This window comes from Saccopteryx bilineata, chromosome 7 (genome assembly GCF_036850765.1).
Source record: "Saccopteryx bilineata isolate mSacBil1 chromosome 7, mSacBil1_pri_phased_curated, whole genome shotgun sequence".
In the NCBI taxonomy this organism is placed as follows: domain Eukaryota; kingdom Metazoa; phylum Chordata; class Mammalia; order Chiroptera; family Emballonuridae; genus Saccopteryx; species Saccopteryx bilineata.
Genome location: NC_089496.1, coordinates 26,543,094 through 26,559,543, shown reverse-complemented (window position 1 = coordinate 26,559,543; position 16,450 = coordinate 26,543,094). Strand labels below are relative to the sequence as shown.

General features: G+C 40.4%; 1 protein-coding gene across 9 annotated transcripts in view; it reads right to left on the bottom strand.

The window, feature by feature from the left end:
• Positions 1–16,450, bottom strand: part of DYNC1I1 (dynein cytoplasmic 1 intermediate chain 1) — a 343,873-nt gene that overhangs the window by 113,886 nt on the left and 213,537 nt on the right. For all 9 annotated transcript variants that reach the window (XM_066238414.1, XM_066238415.1, XM_066238409.1 and 6 more), the window contains 3 exons: positions 12,478–12,640; positions 9,994–10,093; positions 186–311 (listed from right to left, as the gene is read on the bottom strand). In XM_066238414.1, coding sequence (XP_066094511.1) covers positions 186–311; positions 9,994–10,093; positions 12,478–12,640 — 389 coding nt within the window. The remainder of the gene's footprint in view (positions 1–185; positions 312–9,993; positions 10,094–12,477; positions 12,641–16,450) is intronic.

Sequence of the window (16,450 nt, the reverse complement as noted above, 5' to 3'; positions counted from 1 at the left end):
TAACTGTTTGGAGAGGGTTGCCACTTTCCTAAAACATTAGGTTACTGTGGGGGATTTTCCAAAATTGTCAACAATTCCATTTTTAAACCCAGTTCTTCCTCTCCACATAACACAGATGTGAGGCAGCATGAACTATATTTGGTCTAGCAGGAGAGGGAAGTTATTTTTACTGTGCTGACTCCTACCTGACAGTGGAAGACGTATTCTGGCGTGGTTTTCTTGAACTTCATGTTCCAAACCAAGGCTACTCCATCTGGTTCATGAGGAGCATCTTCATTGTTGTTGTAGGATGCAACCATCAGCTCGGGGTACTGAACGGAACAGGTCACAAGGACGAATTATGCCACGATGACAACACAAAGAAAACGTTCTTAATTTTTACAGACACGTGTAATACTACATACTTTAAATGTCACTTTCTTTTTAAGTTGTGGCATACTTAATATTGGTTTCATGCCTCAACCTAGTATAATCTGATTTCTGCCTCCAACATTCCCTGTGTCTGTCATAGTCACCAATAACTAAACTGCACACCTGGCTGGACCTTTCTGCATCAGCTGACATTTGGGCAACTCCCTCCTTTCTCATATATTGGCTTCCACTTCATATTTCTTTCCTGATTCTTTTCCTGCCCACTCTTGTTAGTTCTTACAGGTTCTCCTTCTATTATCTATGTTCCAAGGAAGCTGTTTTATGCCCAATTTTTTGCTCTCTGACTACACATTGTCCCCGTGTGGCCTCCCCTACTCCAATGGCTTTAACAAGACTTAATAAGCCGACAATGCTCAAATCTCTACTTTTAGATTGACTTCTCTTCTAGCTATAGATCCTTATTTTTGACTACCTACTCAGTGTTTCTCAGACCTATTCAAAGACTCATCGGGCCCACACTTACGAAAATGAGCTCATTATTTTCTACAAAAACTTACTTATTCTTCAAGTTCCCTCTTTTGGTCCCTTCCATTGACATTCACCTGGCTGCCCAGCATAGACACTCCACAGTCATTTTTACTCGTTCCTCTTTCTCAGCCCCATGTACTGTTTTCACTGCTTCCTCTGTACCTTTCGAATGTATGCTTTCTTCCCATCCTTAGGGTGAGAGCCTCCTAAACTATTTTATTATCTGAATGAAGGCAACAACTTCCTAAATGGCCCTACCCTCACCTACTCCACTATCCATCTTTTGTCAGTATGACTTTACAAAACAGATATTTGGCTAATTCACTCCTCTGTTTAAAATACTGTAATGGCTCATTTTTACTTTCAAGATAAAATGCAAATCATAGAGGAGTCTTTGTGATCTATCATTTTCTACCTCCTCTGTTTAGCCTCTTGCAACCTCCCCTCATTCTTCCCATTCCCACACTGACCCAGTCTCACTGGGTTAGTCCTGAAAGTCATAGGTACAGTCTCTGTACTTATGCGTCTGCTACTCACATTGTAATGCCTCTTATGTGTCCTATACATAATTAACTCATTCTTTAAAACTCAATGCAGGCATCTAGTCCTCCAGATGATCCTAATTAACCATCTGTCACCCCACCTTGCCTCTCTTAGTCACCCTTAGCATGATGTGTGTCTCCCTTGCCCATTAGTGCATTTGTCAACTTGTATGATGGTGTTTTCTCCACCTATGTCTCTTACAAGTTTGTAAACTCTTTAAGTGTAGGGACTAGTTTTTATTGACCTCTGATTTTAGGGCCTAGTAATTTGTACCACATCATAAATTTGTGCCAAAATCAATTTGTGCCAAAAGAACAATTGAATTACAAATGTTCTTTTTAATTTTAGTGACTGTGCTCAGTGGAAAGACATTATATTTAACTTTTTGTTGTCAAATCATTTCAACAATTAAAAGCGTAAGTGCAAGAAACACAACCAATAAAACCACAATGACTCTACAATGAGTAGAAACACCTACTCACTCGTATGTGATCTCTGGGCTGTGTGTTAATAAACAAACAGACAGTGAATCTTATGGGCAGTATTTATGAGTTAGACATTTCATGAAAAGGCCATTCTCACCTGAGATTTCCATAAGGCTTCCCCCTTAAAAATTACATCATTACATACGCAATTCTATTAGAATTATAGCACATCCTATCACCCTTTGTCCATAGATAAATTATTTCCTTATGTTTCACTATGCTGTATATATATTTAAAAGTAGGGTACCCTTAATGAATTTGAACATTAATTTCATTTCTATTAACAATAAACCTTAGTCTTCTATGTGGCTTTATTTACTCTTTAAGCTCCCTCAGTTTAAAAAACTGCACAGAGCTACAACTCGCTGGGTGATGCAGAGGAAGTATAACCCTACCGTACATGTCTGCGGCCATCAGTGGATATAATCACTCTTTATTAAGAAATACCCTTCAGTGACTAAATCAAAGGCCTATTCAAAGACACTAACATCTAGATAAGTACAAAAGTCTCCAGATTGTCCAGCAGAAGTTTACTATGTCACATGTAAAAAGGCAACTCTATAAACATCAACACCACCATCAGAGTGGCCAATGAGCAGCCAGATATGTCTTGAATTATATTCCACAGCTTCACATCTGGGTCTTATCATTGGCTCCCACTTGTAGCTTTTCTTTTTCTCATTAAAAATATTTTAAATCATTTGGGTTTAAAATTCTTTTAGAAAATAAGGAGAGTTTTAGTGAAATACCAGTGAAGTGCCTTTGGTGTAATTTCTATAATTGGAATTGTAAGTCTTTCTTTCTTTTTTTTTTTTTTAGGGAACACAATGTCTGGGTGAAAAATGGGACAGCATTATGTGATTATATCAGGTTTTTTCATTTCTATCTAGAATTGAGGATATGTTAGGAAGAGACAATAGATATAAAAACATGTTTTACATAGTTCAACTTATTAAAAAGAGTTCAGAAGTAATTCTGTGAGATTGCTACAATTAATCCATATTATTTATCCACTAATTAATGATTTGCTAGATCCCAGGATTCTGATAATATTAGCTTGGCTCTAAAAAAACCCCATATGTCTTTAAAGAAATCCCTACTTATGTCAAGAATAACACATATTTAAAAAATAAGAAAAGAGCCCTGGCCATTTAGCTCAATGGATAGAGCATTGGCCTGGTTTATGGACATCTTGGTTAGATCCTCAATCAGGGCACACAGGATTAGTGACCATCTGCTTCTCCCCCTTTCTTCTTCTCTTCTCCCCCCACCCACAGCCAGTGGCTCAACTGTTTCAAATGTGTCCCCAGGCACTGAGGATAGCTCAACTGGTCTTGTGCGTCAGCCTCAGATGCTAAAAATTGCTCGGTTCTCGAGCATTGGCCCCAGACGGGGTTACCAGGTGGGTCCCAGTTGGGGTGCATACAGGAGTCTGCATCACTATCTCCTCTTCTCTCACCTAAAAAACTTCAAAAAAATTAAAAATACAAGAAAAGAATGGAATTGTAAGTCTTAAAGATACTGATTTAACTCTTACCTAGTGCAAAATTTTGTGAATTCACAATCTCCTTTAGCATGCCTTTTTTTGTCATTTGTTTGAACCTGACTAGTCATATTTTCTTGTTCTCCAATAAAAAAAAGTACATCTCTGGACAATTATTTAAACCTTCAATGTTCAAATTATGATTTTTAAAGTGAATGTGAACAATTATGAAGTTTGTGATTAGTCATGGGGTTAGATTATCTAAGATCTAACCTAGGAGAATTTTACCTGGAAATTATCTTATCTATTCTGTTTGTTCTTATAGAGAAATAAAATCTGACATTTACTGGAGAGGAAGGAACTAACATATCTTAAGTGCCCATTATGTGCCAGAGACTGAGCTGGGAGATTCATTCATTTGATCCTTGCAGTCCTCTGAAGTAGCAATAGTTTTCCCATTTCTACAGTTGAAGAAGCCAAGGGTCCTTGAGTGCGCAACTTGTTCCATGTTAGGTTGCCAATAAATGAAGAAGTAAGAACCCTATTTAAAGCCTGTTTGGCTTTAAAGTCCACATCCCCTTGAGTCTACTGTACCCTGTTTCATCTTCTTCCTGTGTATATGTAAGGCATCGTACCAGGTAAAATGTGGGAAAAGAATGTAACATTAACATGCTTTGGTCTACAGGAACTCACGCTTAAGTAGGTGGGAGTAAGACACGTTTATATATAACTCTACTTATGCTTGATCTTAGACAAAAGGCTGAGAAGTGATCATATGTGTAACTATAATAGAAACATAAAAGCAGAACATGCCATATGCTAAGAAGGGGTATAAACAGGATTCTGTAAAAGTACAGAGAATAAAATAATCACTTAAATGGGGAGGGGTTGTGGTGGGGAGAGAAACTAGAAAGAACTTCTGAAAAGAAATGAGACTTTGAGTTGGTCAAAGGGATTGGTTATTAGGAGAGAAGGGAAAGGACAGTAAGGACAAGGGTACAAATGTGGGTGCAGGAGTTTTTTCCTGGATATCTGCTGGCTCCCAGTGACCCTCTCATGCCGGAGATTATCTCAATAAACAGCTGTCTAACTTCCCAAGGACAACGCCTTCATTGGAGTGTTGATACCTAACTGGGAAAATCACAGCATCTAAGTGGGCTTTGGTAAATTTGAACTGAGACACAGCACCCGTGGGCTGGCAGATTAGTTAGGTAATGACAGCATTTTATTTGTGAGGTCCCTCAGGCTGCCCAGATTTCTATTCTTCCTGAGTCCCAGTTCTTCATCTTTCCTATGGATTCCTTAAGTGCTCAACTGGCTTTTCAATAAATTCTCCCTTTTGCTTAAGCTAGCCAAAGGTCAAGTTTTCTTAACTAATGCAGTGTAAATCCAGGACCCCTCAGATAGAAACACTTGGCTGGGAGCCAGAGTGTGTGAAGAGGTAAAAAAGAAGAAAGGATCAGGATGTCTCAGGACAGCCTCACAGGAGTTACTGAATATAGGGTAATTATTTTAGACTTTACTCTAGGGGTGGTAGGACTCATACTTTGCAACTATTTATACGTCTGCAACTAATATTCTCCCCACTCTCACATCTTTTCAGTATTTTTTTATTTTTTTTTTGTATTTTTCTGAAGCTGGAAACGGGGAGAGACAGTCCGACAGACTCCCGCATGCGCCCGACCGGGATCCACCCGGCACGCCCACCAGGGGCGATGCTCTGCCCCTCCCGGGCATCGCTCTGCCTCGACCAGAGCCACTCTAGCGCCTGGGGCAGAGGCCAAGGAGCCATCCCCAGCGCCCGGGCCATCTTTGCTCCAATGGAGCCTTGGCTGCGGGAGGGGAAGAGAGAGACAGAGAGGAAGGAGGGAGGGGTGGAGAAGCAAATGGGCGCTTCTCCTATGTGCCCTGGCCAGGAATCAAACCCGGGTCCCCCACACGCCAGGCTGACGCTCTACCGCTGAGCCAACCGGCCAGGGCCTCTTTTGAGTATTCTTTATGTACTAGACATTTTAAAAAAAACTTTACGTGCTTTAAATATGTTAACTCATTCAATAGTCACAATAAGCATGTGAGCTAAATATTATCATTACTTTATGAATGAGGAAATGTAAGCCAAGAGAAGTCAAGCAACATGCGAAGCTGATACTGATATTTGCAGGTATTAATCTGGAAAAAGTACTTACAATGACTCAACAGTGTAGAGACTTGGGGTAGGAAGACCAGTTAGGAAGCTATTTCCCAAATAAGCAAGAAGTAGAAGGCACGGCATAAGGTAGGTGTCAAACCCACATGTTAGTGGATTTGAATTGGTGGCAGTGGGAGTCTTCTTGTTACTGTAATTTTAATTGGATTTGGCAACTTAAAAGGCTGTCAGAAATAACTCGAGTTTGTATCATGATGACTGAAGGGTTGGAAAATGTAATTTACATGCGAGAGGAGTATAATATGGTGGGAACAAGACCATGACTCTGGTTTTGTACAAATCTGGAAAATGTGTCACATCCTATGTGGATAGTATTATTGACCATCTCTGCTAAAAAAAAACAACCGTTCAATGAATGCCAAAGTTGATGTAATTCCCTAAGTGCCCAATTTCTTCCAGGAAATAATGTTTGGTGGCTATTTTGCAAACATTGCACACTTATAGTGTTCTTGTTTAAGAAGCTCAGGAGGGTTCGATTCCCGGCCAGGGCACACAGGAGAAGCGCCCATTTGCTTCTCCACCCCTCCGCCGCGCCTTCCTCTCTGTCTCTCTCTTCCCCTCCCGCAGCCAAGGCTCCATTGGAGCAAAGATGGCCCGGGCGCTGGGGGATGGCTCTGTGGCCTCTGCCCCAGGCGCTAGAGTGGCTCTGGTCGCAACATGGCGACGCCCAGGATGGGCAGAGCATCGCCCCCTGGTGGGCAGAGGGTCGCCCCCTGGTGGGCGTGCTGGGTGGATCCCGGTCGGGCGCATGCGGGAGTCTGACTGTCTCTCCCTGTTTCCAGCTTCAGAAAGAAAAAAAAAAAAAGAGCTCCTTGAGCTCTAAGAAAAAAAAAAAACCCTAAAAAAAAAAAAAAAAAAAAAAAAAAAGAAGCTCAGGAGATCCAAGCAGGGCTATGTAGAAACCCAGACAGCAGGCCCTTGGATAACATTGTTTTGCTGTTATAATGTTAATGAGATGCTGTAGGAACTTAACTCTTGTTTATATCAATTACTCTAGGCTGAAATTGGTTTCATGATATGTCGTTTTGCTTAAAGTCACAGAGCCTACCCACACATTGAGGACGTACTGTAGTGCTCCCCTTTTTCTCCCCGCCCCTCCTACCCTGCAGGACTGTGCCTCGGCCCCGCCTTGTTAATATCACTGGACTGCATCTAGCTCCAGTCAGGAAGTCTCTTCATCCCATCCACATATGAATGTGGTCCTTTGAACCCCATAAAAAGTGTTATCATGTCGTAGCTGAGGGTTCTAATTCTCTTTTTCTCATGCTCCCTATAAAATCCATTTTTCAGAATTGCAAACCTCTTCCCCACAATGTAGACGAACAGAAAAATGGGGAAAAATAAATGTGGTCTCTCCATGGGGGAGTTTCTGCCCTTTACAGTTTCACTTTCTGCAACAAAGACACCACACAAAAACCCATGTGGGAGCAAATCCATCCACGAGCAAGATGGCCCGTCCCACGCGGAGGCCAGACGGGATTGGCCCCACTGATGCCGGCCCTGCCGCCTCCTCAGGGAACGCTGTCAGCCGACCCGGGACAAGGAAACGTTGCCTTTGAGGAATGTGTCAGATAAGGTTCCTGTGTCATTTCCAGACTCTGAACAAGTGAACAAACCGAGCTAAGTGTTTCCTCAGGCTTGGATCTGATTTCTGTGAACACACCCAAGTGTGCTCGCAGACCACCCACATGCTGGCGGGAAGTGGCCGGGCAACCCTGCTGCATGAGTCTCCGCACGGCCGTGCACCGCCTGCTCCGCTGTGTGGATGTCGGAGGAGACAACACTCACCCACTCGGTGGCTGATGACAGTCTGCTGTGGGGATTTACTCTCCTTGTCAGCTCTCCTGTTCTCTAGCACGATTAATGGGGCTCTTCACATCATCTGTTATACTGCTCTGCGGAAAGCACCCTCTCCTCCCCTCCGTTGTCTAAATCCCAGTCTTCCCAGAGCCTTGTCTGACCAGAAACAGATCCCAGCCTTCACTGAACTCCGAAAGCACTTGCTACCAGCCTGTATTCCACACTTACAACCTCGTTCACTTCCAGATTCATAAGCCTTTTGTGGGAGGTGGTGGTGTAGAGCACAGAACCTGAAGTGCTAAAAGACTTGGGTTCAAATCCCCACTCTACCACATCCTAGCTGAGTGACTCAGTGAATTATTTAGTTGCTCGGAGCTTCAATTTCTTTAGCTATCACATGGAAACAGTAATGTGGCCACCTTGTGTGAGGTTATGAGGGCAAAATAGGATAATGCCATCAGAGCAGCCGGCACAGCGCCCGGTTTCTAAGAAACACAAACTAAAAGCTAGCCATGATCATTACTCCTAATAAAAGCCTAGACTCTAAGAAAGCAGAAACTGTGCTGCACATGAATGACCAGGACAAATCATTCTTGTTTCCCTCGTTGCTATTATGTCATTGTCACTGCAGGAGGGAATGGGTTCAAGATCATCTAAGTTTGCCTGACCTGTGGTGGCGCAGCGGATAAAGCGTCGACCTGGAAATGCTGAGGTCGCCGGTTCGAAACCCTGGGCTTGCCTGGTCAAGGCACATATGGGAGTTGATATTTCCAGCTCCTTCCCCCCTTCTCTCTCTCTCTTTCTCTCTGTCTCTCCCTCTCCTCTCTAAAATGAATAAATAAAAAATAAATTTAAAAAAAAAAAAAAAAGATCATCTAAGTTCAAGTTCTCTCTGGACCACAACTATGCTGTGTGCCTATGGCACATAATTTAACTACTCATTACTGGGTAAACTGTCAACTAGCTGAGCTGGACATTCAGCAAACTCGGCTTTTAGTCAGTTTGCCTGCTTTTACTCTGAATGCCACACTAAGGAGTTTACTAAGGAGTTTAGACTTTTTTCTTATTGAAAATGGGGAGTTTTAATCAAAGGGAGTGAAGCATTCAGATTTACTTTTTAGAAAGATTACAGTTAAGCCTTGAACAACACAGGTTTGAACTGCACAGGTCTACTTATGGGCTTATTTTTCTCAGTAAATATATAGTTGGCCCTCTGTATCCTTGGCTTTTGAATCCATGGTTAGTATGTGGAGGGCTGGCTGTATGCATTACTCTACCAGGGGTCCCCAAACTTTTTACACAGGGGGCCAGTTCACTGTCCCTCAGACCATTGGAGGGCCGCCACATACAGTGCTCCTCTCACTGACCATCAATGAAAGAGGTGCCCCATCCAGAAGTGCGGCGGGGGAACCAGATAAATGGCCTCAGGGGGCCGCATGCGGCCCGCAGGCTGTAATTTGGGGACACCTGCTACACTATCATATGAAAGAGATCTGAGCATCCATAGATTTTGGTATCTGTGGAGTGGAGGGGAGATTTGGCTGGAACCAATCACCTGCAGATACCAAGGCACAATTTGGAAGTCAAAAGTTATACACAGATTTTTTACCACAGTGGGTGGGTGATGGGGGAGGTTGGTGTCCCTAATCTCTCTTGTTTTGTTCAACGGTCAACTGTATTTGGATAGATGTTCAGAAGAAAAACTCTAAGTGGACAAGCAAACATACAGACAGTTAGTGATATTACAGATGTAAGAGGAGGGATATATGAGTAGAGAAATGGACACTTCTGGTGACAGATCGGGTCTGGCAGTTAAAGGAAAAGAAGTTGCTAATGTTAATGATGAAAGTTCTGCTTTGGGCCTTGCATAGAGATTTAAAATAGAGAGGATGTAGCAAGTAAAAGGATATGGAATATGTGGAAATACTGAGTTAGTGATAAATCTGAGATTCTATGGGACACCTATGTAGATCTGCCTGGTGTGGAAAGTAGAAGTCAAGAGGGAGACTGGGTGGGAGAAATAAATGCCTGTCCACATGGTGGCTGAGACCACCGCAGAGGAAGAAATCTCTTATGGAGAACGTGTCGGGAAGAAGGGTAGAGATTGAGGGCTTGACCGTGAGAACCACAAGGGTGGAAGAGAAAGAAGGCGTCTTAGAGAAGTCTGAGAACGGGAAGACAGTTGAGTTGTGGAACTCAGCAGAAGGATATTGTTTTTAAAAGAATGGGGAAGTCAACTAAGTTGGGATGTCAGGGCCGGTGAAGGCTCAAACATATCCGCAGGATTTGACAAATAGAAAATCTTTGGTGACCTTAATGAGAGTAGTTTCACAGACAGAATGGCCTGGGTCTTTGTCTGGTACCTAGCACATAGGAAGTAGTCAATGTATGTGAATAACAGAGTGCAAAATTTAAACTGAAACCTCAGTAAAGTCAGAAAGACAACCAATAGACATAGAAAAACTGTAGGTTAGTGAACCTATCTAAAGTAGTGGAGCAACACTCTCTTATTTTTTTAAATACAAATGCCATGAGAACACAAGCCCAGTTTGTCCCATCCCAGCAATGATTCTTACCTGAAGAGACCAGTCCATACAAGTGACTACTCGGTGCTTGGACCAATGCTCATCATAGAACTGACGGTTGAATGAAAGGTTGGCTCCAGCCTGAACATCCCTAGGAAGGTTTAAACATCAACGATAAATACGATGCTTCAGAATGGGACTTTATCTCTTCTGCTAATACTGAAAGAATGAAATGGCGAAAGCATGGCACCAATAGTTTCTGAAGCCAAAGCTTCCATTTAGATAGCAAACTCTGATCACAAAGAAAGTGTCAGGCACCTCCTTTATGAAAAGCTCTCTCTAACCTGGCCTGGAAAGTGTTTCCACATATTGTTCCAAGCCTGGTATGAAAGGTCAAGTTTGTTTCAGTTTCTCATCTTGTCAGTCCTAAAGGATTCTCCTCCTCCTAATCATTTTTGTCTTGGAGCAGTTTACTAACAATTTCTCAACTGTCAAGGGAGCAGGGCACACTTGGAGATTCCTTGATATCAATGCCCCCTTCTCTAGCCATGGACCAGAGATGCTTTGCATGTTCATCTTTACCAGTAATTTCTGATTGACTGCAGTAGTTGCCTCTCTGCTCAATAGCAAGTGGTTAAGTCCTACTATGCCAGCATGGTAGAGAGTGAGGGATTCACCAGGTGTATTAGATAGTAAACACGGACTAAAACAGCATCTGGGTCTGGAAGAATTACACTGTGGCCAGTGTTTATTTGGCTGATACCCAGCTGGCCAAAAAACCTCCTCTGAAGAACTCTGCACTGGTCATGCATCTGCTCCGTAAGACTGAGTGTTTCAATCGAGTAGTGCTTGTTCTTCACCAGCTGCTTTGGGATGTGCATAAAAAGCTGCCGAAATGTCTCGGGCTTCAGTCCAGCAATTCTTCCACACTCACCTCTGGTCTGTTCATTTGCTTCGTTCCATTGGCTTGCATCCTGCATCACTTGTCTTATATAGCTCTTGTTCAGACTGGGTGACCTGGCTTCAGATTGTTTACTTGGGCTCTAATCAGCTGACTCATTATGATTTTTTTCCTTTCCTGTAAACCCTTGCGCACCTCCACCGTTGCAAACTCAGGCAAGAGGTACATGCACCCGAGTAATTGCCTGGAAGCCAGAATAACACTGGGACAGGCACCCAGAGAGAAACTGGGCCCGGAAAATCAACTGAGCCACAGGGTAGGCTTTTTAAAAAGAAAACAGTCTTATAACATGTATACTCAGAATACTATTGTCTTTTTGAGGGAGGCTAGGGATGCTGTCATTAGAACATTGTCAGAACTACTTTTTGAAATTGTTTTTGGGGCCTCTGTTATATTCCTTTGAGTGTTTTCAATGATGATAGGTTGTCCTTTGAGAATGTACTTGACTTTTAGAAATAGCAAAAAGTCAGGACTGATGAAAAAGGCAGGTGATCTCCCCTTTTCATATTGTTCTTGGCATAAAGAAATTGGTGACTAAAACCTGACTATTTCTATTTCTTACAAAGCCCCTAAAGTGCCTCCTATTATTCCTATTATGGTGGTCAGCAGCCACTGCCTTTTATGCTATACGTGTTACAGTCACTGAGAGTCATTTGGGCTGTTTGCTTTGCTTTTATTGATTAGTTTTTTGTTTTTTTGGTTTGTTTGTTTGTTTTTGTTGGGTTTTTTTTTACAGAGATAGAGAGTCAAAGAGAGGGATAGATAGGGACAGACAGACAGGAACGGAGAGAAATGAGAAGCATCAATCATTAGTTTTTCATTGTGACACCTTAGTTGTTCTCTGATTGCTTTCTCATATGTGCCTTGACCGCGGGCCTTCAGCAGACCGAGTAACCCCTTGCTCGAGCCAGCGACCTCGGGTCCAAGCTGGTGAACTTGGCTCAAACCAGATGAGCCCACGCTCAAGCTGGCAACCTCGGGGTCTTGAACCTGGGTCCTCCGCATCCCAGTCCGACGCTCTATCCACTGCGCCACCGCCTGGTCAGGCTGTTTTTTGTTTGTTTTATCTGTAAATATATCCCTGCATATGTGTTTCCTAAAAGGCCTAGACATATAATCGTGAGGTGTCAAAAGAGGAAAAGTTTCTACTTTCTGTTCACTGTCTCCCACATCAGTTAAGGTCTCTGTAACTCAAGTTTATTTTCTTCAGTTTCCTGTTTGTTTAGACATCAAACTAGATCTACTTGATATAATGCAAATCTCCTTTTGCTGCTTATAAGCATGTTCTTTCAGAGGACAATATACATGACTCTGCCAGTCTCTATCACCTGGACGACTGTTCCCCAGATATCAAGTTCAAAAGCATTTCACGGAAGCACATGATAATTACAGGGAAACTCTAAGCCAGAAGTTATAACCAAGGCTCTTAGTCAAAGCTGTTTAGCAAGATCAACCCTGGAATTTTACCCTCCTCTGATTTGTTAGGTTTGAGATTTGCCAAGTCCATACATACATGAATTTAGAATCAACAGATAATCACTGTATTTTTTTTTAAATGCACACAAAAGACTAACCCATCTTTCTCCTCTAACTCCCGACCGCTATAGTCAAAGAAGATGTCCGAGTCTTCTGCCAGTGCTCTTTCAATTACCCGTATGGTTCGATCAAAAAAGATGAGAAACTCCTCTGAATGAAGGATCTGCTGTTTTTCTTCCTCTGTCAGCTCCCTCGGAGGGGCTTTTTATGTAAAACAGATTGTTGGGAAAGAAAAAAAGGACAATTAAAAACATCTCAAGAGGAACTCAACTCTTGAAAGAGACTGTTTATCAAAGGAGTGATAAGACACAGTGAGATAAGCCATTGTAAATATTGAGTCTAAATTACTCCCAAATTCACACCAAAGCGTTTTGCAGATGTTTCCATTGCCAAATTTACCAAAAGATTTCACGTGTGGCCTAATTCCTGTTTGGAAGAGGTGAAAAAGATTACAAACGAAAATGGATTGATGAGGTTTTCACAATCAGTTTTCAATAATGTTATTTTCTTTAGAACTAAACTTTAAAAAAGCTGAAACAGTACATAATAGAGAAATCTAAAACTATTTATATTAGTTAAGAACTATCTATGCTGTGATCCAGAGAGCACCTTTCCTCTTTTTATAGATAAATTCATTTTAATATAAATGATGAGTTGATAAGGCTGCCTGATTGTTATATAGATTCCACTCAAAACCTAAAACGCATCCTTCCAAACCCACTTTCACCCAAAATATCTTCTGTTTTTAGGCAAACACATGGAAAAAATAAATGGTTTTGTAAGACCCTTTACAATTGCTTTTATGTTTTACTTTTCTGGAATGGTTAACCTTATCAAACTAATTTTGAAGATGCAAAGCAAGGCAAAGAAGATTAAATAACCAGCCGTACGTCACAGAGTCTGAAAGAAAGTTCACTTCAGAGTCACAATAGAATAACATAAACTGTTATTCAGTAGCAGGGTTTACATTAAACAATTGAGAAAGGATTAGGAACTCCCCCAGACTGAGAAACCCTCAAGGGCAAAAACTGTCGGCTGAAACTTTGTGATTCTTCAGGAACCTCCATTCCATACGTGTTTGATTGATTACTCTTTCAGTAGGACCAGAAGTGCCCGAAATTTAAGCTACAGAAGGGGGTAGTGCATTACAATTACAGGTGGGGGTTCCTGGTGGAATTATTCACCCACTGGCTTTCCCCAAAACTATTACCATAAACCAGGACCAAAGTCGACATGGCCACATGGTCAGAGGAGTCTTTCAAGTACAGACCTGGAACATAATGTTGGATGAAAATGCTGTTTGATTCTATGAATAGCATCTCAATGCCACTGTCCTGAGAAATGGGAATTGTCCAAAAACTCTGCTGCAGAACCATAGCAGGGTACCCAGGCTTTTAATGTCCATAACGTGTCTCCCCTTCCAATCTCCCTTTTTCTGCTCCAGACCACAAAGCGGGAGGTCTGGAGGGATTCCAAAATCTGTATTTGTACAAGAAACTAGAATGATTCTGATGTAGTTGGTTCACACCTTGAGAAACTGTTCTCTAGGTAACATTACAACAAAAAATGATTCATCCACTACCCTAGAAAAATTTTCTCCAAAAACAGCCCACCCCATAGTTTCTAAATATAGTTAGAAATACTTCTTTGTTGCTGAAGTCTCCAGAGCTTGAAATATGCCAGTGTGTATTGGGACTCTCCAAGAACACCCAGCAACTTCGAGCAGCACTGCCCAGGCGCTGGTGTGAGAAATAGCGACTCGGACAATATGTGGACCATGGATAAAAAGAACTCGACAAAACCAACGTGGAATCCAGTATTTCCTGTGCTGTATGCTAGCTTTGATTCTTTAATCAGTGAAAGCTCTCTAAGCAAAAGTTCTATCTATAAAAGGAGATAATGATACCTCAATTTTAAGTCTGGCTTAAGGGCTAAGGATAAATGCACTAGGCAAATAGTTTAGTATTTAATAATTAGTCATTATGTAGTGATTTATTAATCCAATTTTTGAAAAATTCCTGTATATTAGTACGCATTTGAATTTTTCACCCTTATGTAAGTTCTAGAAAACAGTAAAACTACTAATGGAACTAGGCAACAAAATAAATAAATAACCCTACAAAATGTTCGCGTTGTTTTGTTTTGGTTAGTACCGTTACATAAATAAATAAACTTCACTAAACAGGGATACCATAGGGCCAAGAAAAATGTCTTATTTTAAAAGCCTCATTCAGCCTTAGTCACCGTTGATGGATGACATGAGACACACTTGAAATTAAGCAGAGAAATAGAAAATTTCTCCTTTATTCCATTTTTATAATACACATGCGCGCGCGCGCACACACACACACACACACACACTTTCTATTCTCTGTATATCTTTTTCTGCTACTTCTATTTCACCTGTATCTTTCCTTACAGGCCCATTACCTTGAATAAAAAATAGTATCTGTGTCATTTTCTCTCTTTTTTTTCCCCCTATAGCTTATTGTCACTTTGATCTCAGCTTTCAAGACATACAACTTCTTCTCTAAGAGAAACATAAATAGCTGATCAAAGTGTAGTTGTCAAGGCCAAGTTCAAGTAGGTGAAGTGGTAGCCTCTCCAGATATTACATTTGACAATGCAATTTTTGGCTTGAAATTAAATTGCTACTGAAGCAAAACAAAGGATATATTTTATATTAAGCTTTGATGTCTAACAGGGATCAAATGACAAGATTTGTTAGCACAAAAATAATAAGATGCATGTGCAGACAAGTACTGCTTTAAAGTTGTAAACAATATTCAACTTAGGAGTTAAATAGGATCACAGTTATTTTGGATAAAAAACCCAAACCTCCCATATTTAAAAATCTTTAAATTGATAAATGTTGTTGCAGTAGAATGAAAACATAATGGAGCATCCAGGAACCACAATCAAAAGCTGCATTCAGAGATGAAACTTCTCCAGACATTGCATTTTATGAAAGAAAATTGGCTGATTAATGGAATCCACAAGGTTCAAAATACAAGCATAAACAATTAGAATCAGAATCGTATTACCCCAGGATAGACCTCAAATTCTCTCTGAAATATCTATTTCTGCAGTTTTTCCCTATCACTGGAACCTAATGAATTTTTTAAACATGTTCACTGCAAACAAAAGGGCAGGATTAATTGAATATCAAAAGTCATATCAATGTAAAATACGGGCATTGATATTACTTGATTCTTTAATACATTAAGTAGAAAATCCTATTATAGCAGGTTTGTTGTTTGTTTTTGCCACAAAATATTTCTGCCAAGAGCTAACAATATTTTTTGCATTTAGTGACTTAAAAAAAAAGATAAATATTCTTTGTGAAAAGCAGAACACATGAATTTCACTTACAAACGGTCCAAACGACATGACAGATTTCAAACTTAGCAAAATTTACCTGAACAGTTATATTTAGCTCGAATAAAAAGTATGAAAACAATGTACTGCATTCATGAAATTCAAAGTTTAGATAGCTGCTTATTTTATGAATTCATGTCCTGAAAAATTAAAATCTAGTATAAATTTTATTTCAGGGCTTACTGTTCAGTCTACATATTTTAAGAATGTTAATTTATCTTGGTTTTACATATGAAAATACTTTTTTATGTCTTTCACGATGCCTTTATTCTATCTTCTCTGCTTTCTTGAGTTTTCTAATTGACCTTAAGGTGTATTTTTCAGGTTCTTTTTAATTTACTCTATTTAATACATAGTCCATCTTTTGGTTTCTTGAGTTCTTGGGATCTTTTTCTCTGTAAAAATGTAAAATTCATTACAAAATTCACAATTTAAATTAAGTATTTTATAGTATCATTTTTAGGTTAAAAGTTATTTTTTAAATATCCACTTTAGAAATGTGTTGCCTTGTTGCAATAATGTAGCTTTAAATTTTAATATAAAAATAACACCTTTTAATATTTTTCAAGAATATATTTAAAAGATAAAAAATAAATAAGCAAACCCATGTAGTTTAAATTTAAAATCAGATCA